Below are 11581 nucleotides of genomic sequence, written 5' to 3' on the forward strand. Positions count from 1 at the left end.
AATTAACTAACGCTAAGAAGGCATGCTATCAAAAGTTAGTGCTACCATGAAACCATCGCTAACGACATATGCTAACAAACGCTAGTGCTACCATGTAACCATCGCTAACAACATATGCTAACAAACGCTAGTGCTAAAATGTAACCATTGCTAACAACATATGCTAACAAACGCTAGTGCTAACATGTAACCATCGCTAACAACATATGCTAACAAACGCTGGCGCTAACATGTAACCACCGCTAACAAAATATGCTAACAAACGCTAGTGCTAACATGTAACCATCGCTAACGACATATGCTAACAAACACCAATACTAACATGTAACCATCGCTAACAACATATGCTAACAAACGCTGGCGCTAACATGTAACCACCGCTAACAAAATATGCTAACAAACGCTAGTGCTAACATGTAACCATCGCTAACGACATATGCTAACAAACACCAATACTAACATGTAACCATCACTAACGACATATGCTCACAAACGCTAGAGCTAAAATGTAACCATCGCTAACAACATATGCTAATGAGCGCTAACGGCTAACGGCTCCTTTCTTGTCCCGCTAGTAGTGGAAAACCCTGACCAATGACCTTTGACCCGCCACGCGCCTGCCAATGACCTCACCGCATCGCCAGGGACAACCTGAGAGGACGGACGGACCGGACACACCAGGGAGGACATCCATACCCCCACACACACACACTCACACACACACACACACACATACGCATATGAACAGACACACCCACACAGAAACACACACCCACACACAAAGACACACACACAAACACACACACACACACGTACGTACATGCATACATACATACATACATACATACACACACACACACGTACAGACATACACACACAGACACAAACATGCACACACACACATGCATGGGCGTCGTGGTAACAGGACACGCCCCCCTGCCCCCAGAGAACTACCCCCCCCCCCCCTTTCCATGGCAGCGTTGATGAATGGACTCACACTTCACTCAAAGCTACACACCACCTAAAACAACACACAATACTCCAACAATCACTCAACACTGCTTGAACACATGCAGCACATACTCCAAACACAAAACACTCAGAGGCCGTCTACACACTCCTAATACACACTTCCAACGCACATGACAGAAACACACACCAACATTCACAACGCACACACACACACACACTGCAACACACTCCTAGCATAAACACAACACAAGCACTGCAACACACCAACATAAACGCAACACACACACGCACTGCAACACACCAACATAAACACAACACACACACGCACTGCAACACACCAACATAAACACAACACACTCACGCACTGCAACACACCAACATAAGCACAACACACACACGCACTGCAACACACCAACATAAACACAACACACACATGCACTGCAACACACCAACATAAACACAACACACACACGCACTGCAACACACCAACATAAACACAACACACACACGCACTGCAACACACCAACATAAACACAACATACACACACACTGCAACACCCTAATAAAGCTCAGAGAGAACTCTTCCTAGATGCTGATAGCTAGCTTACGATGTACACTACCCGGCGTATACCGGGTGTATTCCTGGTGCATACCAGTTTTAAACCAGCGGTATACCAGTGTAATACCAGGTGCAATAACAGGTGTATAGCAGTTTTAAACTAGGTGTATACCAGGTGTATACCAGACGTTATACCGGGTCTAATACCAGGTGTAGACCATGTTTACCAGGTGTAATACCAGGTGTAACATCAGGTGTATACCAGATGAACCGTTCCAGGAGTTCTAGCAGATAGACTGTACATATGGCAGCCTGGAAACTGGAATCAGGTACAACACCCCAATATTTATGTGAGTGAGGTGAGTAGCAGCGTGGCCACGACAGCTCAGCTCAACTCACACCCCTCCTGAGCTCTGAGAACAGTCTGAACGTTCCCAATGAGGAACTGGTTCTGATCGATCCACACTCCTGGTGTTGATCAGACACAACGTGACCGACCGCATGAAACACTCAAATACTCAACACACATTTCTGTTTCACATTAGACAAAAGCACAAGCGCGCCCAAACACACACACACACACACGCACCCAAACACACACACGCACACACACGCGGACACATACCCAATGACATTAAGCTGTGCGTAACTCAGCATGATTATGGTGCGTGCGTGCATGGCTCTCTGCACTAGTGCAACGCATTAACAGATCTTAGAAGTCATATGCGGGCAATTATGAAAAGAATGCGGGTGCGATGCCGGTGCCACCCGAACACCGCGAGATGATATAGGTCTGGACACGCGCGCAACCCCCGGGATGTGGGCGCGCCGCTCAAGAGTTGCCAAGCGGATTCCCGTAAAAGAGATCAAGTACACCAGAACGTAGCAGTGTCCTGACAACAGCTCCAACCCGTGACTAAATCCGTCCGGAGATCCACTTACCAGCCAGGAGAACTGGAACGGGATGGTGATCTTTCCCGCGTCGCCGTTCCTATTTTGGCCGTTTTTGGCGCTCTTGAAGTGAAACTTATTCCCTCCCAGGACGCGAGTGGTCTCGGTTCCGTACGTGCACGCGCTCGTGATGTCCACAACTGTCTGGTATTCCTTCAGGCACACGCGCACGTACGAGGCGCACTCTCCAGCGCACGGGTCGTCGGGCACGCGCCTCTCCGCGCCGTCACAGCAGTCGCGGCTCGAGAGCTCACCTCTGGCGTTGTCCACGGACACGAGCTGCAGCTCGAAGTGACCCCGAGACTGGGAGACCTGAGGATATACACAATTAGTTACTACGATGTCCCCCTAACGCTGATAACAAACACAACACACACACACACACACACACACACACACACACACACACACACACACACACACACACACACACACACACACACACACACACACACACACACACACACACACACACTCTTCCCCTCCGCGGGGACCGCGCAGCTCAATAGGCGACCGTTTGCTTGGTGAAAGTTGTTAATTACACTTCCATGCAATATTAACCTGCATTTAACATAGACAGGCCTTGTTTGTAAACTGTCTGCAAAGAAGAGTATTGTCCAAGAAACACGAGTATTATCAAAAAGACAAGAGTATTATAGAACAGATAACAGTATTATCAAACAGACAAGAGTATTATCAAACAGACAACAGTATTATCACGCTGACAAGAGTGTTATCAAACAACCAAGAGTTGTATCAAACGCAACTGTCGCATATTTCCCCTGAAAGAAAGTAAGCTAGTTAAATGTTCAAAGTTATTCGGCGGCGTTTCCATTTCCACCAATCACATGATCCGTCTCGACCACGCAATTCAATTAAGGACCGAATTCAACTTCAAGGCGAAACATCGAGAAGGGAAGAAAAAAAAGAGGGAGACGGATCACGCGAACCACCATCACTTAACGGAACTTCAAAGAAATGGAGGTGGAAAACGGAGAAAAAAACAAGCAAGTTCTCACCTCGGCGGACAACGCCAGCAGAAGAGACACTATCCAAAAGCGCTTTAATTTCCCCATACAATTCCACATGTCTCCGGCCGATCAGTATTACCAGCTACCATGAGGGAAATAAAATATTCAAAAGTCAAACGCGCTTCCTTCCGTGGACCCAAAGTATCCTTCCCTCTTGTATCCTCCGGGAGGCGCGCAAAAAGCTCTCCTTCCCCTTGTGTAAAGGTCCGCGCGACGGAGTAAAGACGGCAGGTAAAGCACGCGGAGAGGAGCCGAGCGCACTGCTTGCTCCACAGACGCACACACACGACTTTCCCCGAGCTTTCCACACACTCCACAGCGCTCCGTGTCGGGCGGGGGGGGGGGGGGGTTGCTCGATCCTGATTGGCTGATGAAAACCATTCACCAACTCGTGCGCGTCAGCGGTCGATCGAGGCTGTGCGGCGTGAGCGAGCGGCGCTGTGTGAACAGAGCTGGTTATTTATGAACAGAGCGGCGCTGTTGGCGGTCCGATGCCTTTATTATCAAAGTCCGCCGGAGTCCTACCGGAGCAGTAGGCTTACAGTAGGGTCCTTTTCAGCTGACGTTTGAATCCCGGTGTCCCGCCTACAATGGGTTGAAAACACGAGCCGCAGACGCCTACCCTGCCGCTGCGTTCTGCGCATGATGTATCAAACCGTGGATGAGTTACAAACCGCTTGCTGGTGAGCCACGTTCAAAGCGCAGAGCTTAGGACGTGTTGAGTGGAATGAAGCGCGCGGAGGAGTTGCGGTGGACACCTGAGCTCTCCACGGCGCGGTGCGGCGCGCGGCTTGGCGGCGGGCCGTCAGCGCCCTCTGTCGGTCACCGAACCGTCTGAACCGCTCAGGGCAGTGTGTGAAGCGCGAAGGTTTTTTTAGTTTCCTAACTAGTTCCTGCTTTGTTTCGAATAACACATGAATAGTGTTTGATAGTGACATAACAGCACTATGACTACACTCGTGACGGTGTGAAGTCACTGTCCCCCTTCAGGTCAAATGGAATGTCTGATAAGATCTAAAGTCTTATGGTGTGTGTGTGCGTGTGTGTGCATATGTATATGTATGTGTGTGTGTGTGTGTGTGTGTGTGTGTGTGTGTGTGTGTGTGTGTGTGTGTGTGTGTGTGTGTGTGTGTGTGTGTGTGTGTGTGTGTGTGTGTGTGCTTAGAGACTTGGATGTGTGTATGTGTGTGTATAGAGACTTGTGTGTGTGTGTGTGTGTGTGTGTGTGTGTGTGTGTGTGTGTGTGTGTGTGTGTGTGTGTGTGTGTGTGTGTGCGTGTGTGTGTGTGTGTGTGTGTGTGTGTGTGTGGGAGTCTCTCCTCTTTAATTCAAGCAGATGAGTTATGTCACGTCACGTGGTTCCGTGTGTTCCTTCTGTTCTGAGGAACCGCTCTTCAAGGTTCAACATAAGCTCGGTGCCTTCATCGGTCACCGCAGACAGGAAGTGCCAGTGTCCCCTCGCATGAAGGACAGGACGGTAACCATGACGACGGACCCTCAAACCACGAAGTGTTGAGGTTAGCAGACAGTGAGGGGACCAATGTGAGCCGGCCTTGTGGAGGCTTGTGTGTGTACCCTGAGTTAGCGCTCACGCTAGCAGCTAGCGGTAGCCTAGCGGTGAGCCTAGCGGACAAGGCCGGGCAGGTGGTGTGTGAGGCTAGGCGACAGATGTTTTCCCCTGCGGGAACGGGGGGGGGACAACAACAGCCTGCGACTGCTGGCTGCCAGCCACCAGATGCAGTCGTTAAGATGCAGGCGTTCAATTTACGACTGTCAGTACAGTAAGGATGTTCATAGAACCAAGTGCAAAGCGCTAGGTTAACCCAATTCCTGTGCACGACAGAGATAGCCAGGATGAGTCACTACACAACTAAGTACTATAACTAAATACAACACACAATAAGTGCGTACATTAAGGGCCAGGACCTACAACATACAATAAGTACGTACATTAAGTGCCAGGACGTACAACATACAATAAGTGCGTACATCAAGTGCCAGGACGTACAACATACAATACGTAGGAGGGGTGGGAGGGGGTGGTTATGCCGAGTCTGGGTCTAGAGGCTACCCCATATGGAGCGTTGACCTTCCAGAGCTCCAGGGGCCTCTCTGGTCCAGGTTGGTCCCTCACTCCCACCTCCGCCGTCCCACAGGCGTCCTGAGAAACGTCTGAATCAGCGGAGATAAGAGGAACCTCCCCCTCCAAACATCCACCGGCGGTGACCTCAGAAGCTCATCCCGCGTCACCTTCAGTCGATTGGAATTCGCCCCCCTCCCTCCCTCCCTCCCTCCCGGAGTGGAGTCAGAGGAGTGCTGTGCCGGTTTGGGACGTCCGGACCTGTTCCCTCTGCGGGGAACGCTCAGCGGCGCAAGTCTGAGCATTAACATTCAGGGCATATTCAGGCTTTTATTCTAAAGCGACTTACAGCCATTCATGGACACGCCGACAGCGGAGTCGCCCACGCAGGGCGACAGCCGGCTCGTCGGGGGCAGTCAGGGTGAGGGCGTCTTGCTCCGGGACACCTCGACACTCAGCTAGGAGGAGCCGGGGATCAAACTAGCAACCTCCCGGTTACCAGTCCACCCGCTCCACCTTCTGAGCTAAGCCGACCCCCTGCTTGGGGAGCAGCGTGTGGGATGGGAACAAGCCCAATCCAATCTCAACTTTTTTGACGTACAGATGATCGGTATACGACATGACGTAGCGGTATGGGCTGAGCATGAAGTGGTTTGCGTGGGGGGGGGGGGGGGGGGGGGGGTTGAGCTCATGGGTTTGAGGAGTGGATGAGACTGATGTCATTGAGGTCAGAGATGACATCGTGAGATTTTTCAACATGACCACATGACCTTATGGGACATACTTCGCTGAGGTCCCGGATGTGTATGTATGGGGGTCCCGGCAGTCCCAAGGAGGGGGTGGGTGGGGGGGGGTGTGTTTATGGGGGTAACTTCCATCTCTTCATGGGGGTAAGGATGTTATTTCATGGGGGTCGTGTGTGTGTTTTCACCCAGGATCCTCCAGAACGACCGAAATAGCAAACTCTTAGAAAACGGTTCCAAGGAACGACGAGATAAGGACCGAATTAATCCCTGCCTGGGAATTCAGGAGCTGGCTCTGTCCTATTTCTGTTGTGACAAGCTTGCAGGCATGCACATACAGACACACACACGCACACACACGCACAAATAAAACACATCCACATGTATGCATGCACGCACACGCATGCACACACAAAAAGACACACACACACACATGCACGTTGAAAGTGAATAGGAGGCCCAAAATCGGTGTTATCAGGAGGTGAACCGGGGGGATTAGGACACCCAGCAGGAGATAGTGCCCGGGTAGAGACGGCTGGGTCCTCTAATGCTCCAGCAAGACTAAACATGAGCTGCACAATGTCACGGCCACAGATCTGATGTGACTACCACCACCCCCAGCACCAACAACGTACCTACAGACTTTACGTACCTGTACAGGTAGACTATGAACCTGTACTGACTTTACGTACCTGTACAGGTAGACTATGAACCTGTACAGACTTTACGTACCTGTACAGGTAGACTATGAACCTGTACAGACTTTACGCACCTGTAAAGGTAGACTATGAACCTGTACTGACTTTACGTACCTGTACAGGTAGACTATGAACCTGTACTGACTTTACGTACATGTACAGGTAGACTATGAACCTGTACTGGCTGTTCGTACCTGTACTGACTGTACGTACCTGTACAGGTAAACTATGTACCTGTACTGACTGTACCCACCTGTACTGACTGTCCGTACCTCTGCTGACAGTACGTACCTGTACAGGTAGACTGTGTACCTGTACTGACTGTACCCACCTGTACTGACTGTCCGTACCTCTGCTGACAGTACGTACCTGTACAGGTACACTGTGTACCTGTACTGACTGTACCTACCTGTACTGACTGTCCGTACCTGTACTGACTGTCAGTACCTGTACAGGTACCCCCTATCAGCTGCCACTCCCACTTCCTCTTTTTAATTGTGCAGTTGATCCCTGCTAAGCCCTGTTTGTATCCCTTCAGCTTCTAAAGAACTCTTTTCAATCCCGGGCCCCACCCTGCCCTCCACCTCACGGACCAGCCTGCAGGCTCTGTCGACGGCTCCTCAAAAGGTCTCGGCTGTCCGTTGACATGGAAATGTGCGGTCCAGTGCACGAATCTCATATGTAAACGTGCGGCACTTCGAATAGACTAGGAATCTGTATTTTAATCTAAAAGTCGAACTGTTATCATTCGACGTGCTCCGGTCATTGTGAGGTGCGAGGTGTTTTGGAATGCCCGCTATCTCATCCTGGCACGCAGTCAGGATACCGCTCTCGCCCAGATTCCAATCCCACTCATATTCTCTAACCTCCATCTGCTCCTCTTCCTCCTCACCTCCGGAGAACACAAAGGATGAATCAGCGGAGAGCGCGCGTTTACACGCCGGGCCCTCCAAACTCTCGCTCACCGGGGGCATTGTTGTGAAGCCGGGGCCCCCGCACCAACAGGCCCGAAAACCCAGCACCGTCGCCATGGAAACATTTACAAGTCCCGTCCTGAAGAATGCAAACACAACACGGGAGCCCGGGCTTCTTATCTGACTCAGGGCTGCGGCGGCGCGCTCAGCCCTGTCCCGGCCTGTCTGTGGCCGGCGGACCCACAATGCACTGCAGGGACAATATGTGCCGAGCGGCGGAGGATCACCGTAGCAGGTTTTAAACGCTGCGAGGGGATCAGTGCAGTCGCGTGTTTTCAATAGGGGGGGAAAGGTTAGGGGGGGGATTAGGTTAATGTATGAATGAATGCACACACACACACACACACACACACACACACACACACACATACAAGCGTGCATGTATGTGCACACACACATGCACAACCCTCCCTCTCGCCGGCACCTGGGAGCTGGAGTAATTACAGTCAGGAGAACCAGTGGAGAATCACTGGTTAGGTATTATTCCACTCGGAGCTTGTGAAGTGCGTGCGTGAATGCATGCGTTTGTGCATGTGTGACTACGTGTGCGCATGACTGCGTGTGTGATGGTGTTTGTGCACGTGCGTGTGTGAGTACGCGCGTGCATGAGTGCGTGCAGGCGTGCATGTGTGCCTGAGTGCTTGCGTGAGTGCGTGCGGGCGGGCGACGTGTGTGTGCGTGCGTGATGCATAGCGTTGAGAGGTTGGGTGGAGGTGAGGCAGGAAGGGGGTGTTGCTCACCTCTGTCATGGATCATCTGCTCCGTCAGGGAGGTTCTGGGATCGCGTCCCACCCACCAGATGCTGGCTCACGGCCAGGGTGGGCCCGCTGAGGTCCCAGGTGTGGCCTGGGTTTCAGTCTCAGACCCCCGCTGGACCCCAGAGGGTCTAGTTCCCCGTGATAGTTCAGGGGCCCCTTAAACTGGTTCAGATTCATGTTGTGTTTAGGAGCAGAGAGGGTCAAGGGGCTTCATGCTTGTTTAACCCCTACCTGCTCCTTAATGACCTGTCTCTGTACTGTCTAACCCCTACCTGCTCCTTAACGACCTGTCTCTGTACTGTCTAACCCCTACCTGCTCCTTAACGACCTGTCTCTGTACTGTCTAACCCCTACCTGCTTCTTAATGACCTGTCTCTGTACTGTCTAACCCCTACCTGCTCCTTAATGACCTGTCTCTGTACTGTCCAACCCCTACCTGCTACTTATAAAGGGTCATACATTTTTGGCCTGTTAAGCCCTTTGAGACTGTAATGGTGATTAAGGGCTATACAAATAAAATTGAATTGAAATTGAATTGAATTAATGGCCTGTCTCTGTACTGTCTAACCCCTACCTGCTCCTTAATGACCTGTCTCTGTACTGTCTAACCCCTACCTGCTCCTTAATGGCCTGTCTCTGTACTGTCTGATCTGTACCTGCTCCTTTATGACATTGATCTGAATTCACTGTAAATTGCTTTGGTTAAAATGACCAAAAGTTAATAGAAAATGTAATATCTAATCGATCTCGGGGGATGAATGGACAGCAGGCTGTCTGCAAGGATGGAGGATCTGAAGGGGTTCTAGATGGAGGATCTGAAGGTGTTCTAGATGGATGTACCTGAAGGGGTTCTAGATGGAGGATCTGAAGGTGTTCTAGATGGATGTACCTGATGCATTCTACTGAACGTATTTGAATCACCTGGTGCTTTGACAGGGGTCACTTCTGATTGGTTGTCAGAGCGGTAGGGTTAGATACAGTGTGATGCAACGATGTTGATTCAGGATATTAGCGCCCGGACAAGAAACAGAGCAGGAATCATGTTAAGAATGTTCTGCACGCCCATGACAAAGAAGATCTGCGTGCCAGCTCTGATTCCTGCCATCCCTTAACGTGTGTTTTAATGCTCGATGTGCCAGATGCTATCTAGAAGATGCTAGCTAGGAGATTGGAGCAGTTTTCATGAAGAATAAATGTCTTATATTTTCACTGCACCTTCAGATGTAGCAATTGAATTTCGTTGTGTAGGTGACAGTGCGTGACAAATAAAGTCTGTCTTATCTTATATCTAATCTTATGTGCAGACACAAACAGAGGTTTATGAGTGGAGGGTTCTGATTGGACGCTTCTGGATGGAGGTTTTTGAGCAGAGGTTCTGATTGGAGGGGAGTGTGGAGGTTAATGAGTGGAGGCTTCTGATTGGAGGGGATTGTTGAGTTCTCTGATTGGAGGTTTCAGAGTGGAGGTCTCTGAATTAAAGGGTTCTGATTGAAGGGTTCTGATTGGAGGTTCTGAACAGAGGTTTCTGATTGAAGGGTTCTGATTGGAGGTTCTGATTGGAGGTTCTGAACAGAGGTTTCTGATTGAAGGGTTCTGATTGGAGGTTCGGAACAGAGGTTCTGAACAGAGGTTTCTGAGCGGAGGTTCTGAGCTGAGGGGAGTGTGAAGTCCTACAGCCAGTTGGCGCCAGGATGCTCTGTTTGTTCACAGGCTCACACCTTCAGCTGGACGTGGTCCAAGCCTCCTCTCTATTGACCTGCTGGCTCCCTGCAGGCCTGTGCCCTGAGCCAAGCTGACACAGAGTTCCGTCAATCAAGCACTAATCCCAACAGCATCTCACATCTGAGGAGGCGTTTTCACTGCGCCCGGAACATGCTGGAGCAGGCTTTCCCGAACCGGGGGGGGATCACACGACCCCGGCTGTGGTTGGCTGAAATGCCGATGAGGTCACAGGAGACCTCTGGCTTGCAAGCTACGGATACTTGACTGTATCTTGACTGTACTTGATTATTTTTATACTAAAGCTACCTTACCTAGCCACAGCACAAAGATTCACAGCCGGGAGGAAACGCCTCACTTCTTTAGGGAGAGGTTGCAAGTATTGAAAGGCTTCGAACGGTGTGCAGGGAAACAGAAGAATTGCACACGTCACCCCAAGAGAAGAACCCCCAGATCTCCCCAGACGTGGAACCGGCAGGTCACCCCAGGTGAAGAACCAACCACCGGATCGCTCCGTCGTCCTTCTCTGATCGCGTCGCTGAATTCAATCCTCACTCCGATTCCCCAGGAATGGCGTGGGCCTGAAGTCTTCCTCCCACTCTGGTTATTGATTGTTGTGTGCAGGAGGCTGGGGGCGGGGCGGGGCGGGGGGGGACAGGTGTGTGCCGGCCAGGCAGGTGGGGGCTTGACTGCATATTTGCGGAGGAGGGCGCGTTGAAGGGGGTTCCCTGCCCCGCCGCAGTGTTTACAGGAAGCTGTTTGTTTTCGAAGCAACCTTAAGCCTCCTATTGAGGTGCAGAAGACGGGCGGTGTCACACCATCATGACCTGCACCGTCACATGACCTGCACCGTCACATGACCTGCACCGTCACATGACCTGCACCGTCACACGACCTGCACCGTCACATGGCCTGCAACGTCACATGACCTGCACCGTCACACGACCTGCACCGTCACATGACCTGCACCGTCACACGACCTGCACCGTCACACGACCTGCACGTCACATGACCTGCACCGTCACACGACCTGCACCGTCACACGACCTGCACCGTCACACGACCTGCACCGTCACATGGCCTGCAACGTCACATGA

General features: G+C 51.2%; 1 protein-coding gene across 1 annotated transcript; it reads right to left on the reverse strand.

Annotated features, from left to right (window-relative positions):
* Positions 1-1454: 1454 nt before the first annotated feature.
* LOC115538972 (protein jagged-1b-like) lies at positions 1455-4502 on the reverse strand. Its single transcript, XM_030350174.1, has 2 exons — positions 3502-4502; positions 1455-2794 (listed from the first exon to the last, which is right to left on the reverse strand). The coding sequence occupies exons 1-2, from the start codon at positions 3568-3570 to the stop codon at positions 2234-2236; spliced, it is 630 nt and encodes a 209-aa protein (XP_030206034.1). The 5' UTR covers positions 3571-4502; the 3' UTR covers positions 1455-2233.
* Between the last annotated feature and the right edge of the window lie 7079 nt (positions 4503-11581).

Source organism: Gadus morhua, unplaced genomic scaffold (genome assembly GCF_902167405.1).
Source record: "Gadus morhua unplaced genomic scaffold, gadMor3.0, whole genome shotgun sequence".
Lineage (NCBI taxonomy): Eukaryota > Metazoa > Chordata > Actinopteri > Gadiformes > Gadidae > Gadus > Gadus morhua.

Coding starts and splice junctions, on each gene's coding strand:
- LOC115538972 (XM_030350174.1), bottom strand. CDS start 3,570: ATGTGGAATTGTATGGGGAAATTAAAGCGCTTTTGGATAGTGTCTCTT. Junction 2,795..3,501: donor TGCTGGCGTTGTCCGCCGAG/GTGAGAACTTGC, acceptor GTATATCCTCAG/GTCTCCCAGTCTCGGGGTCA.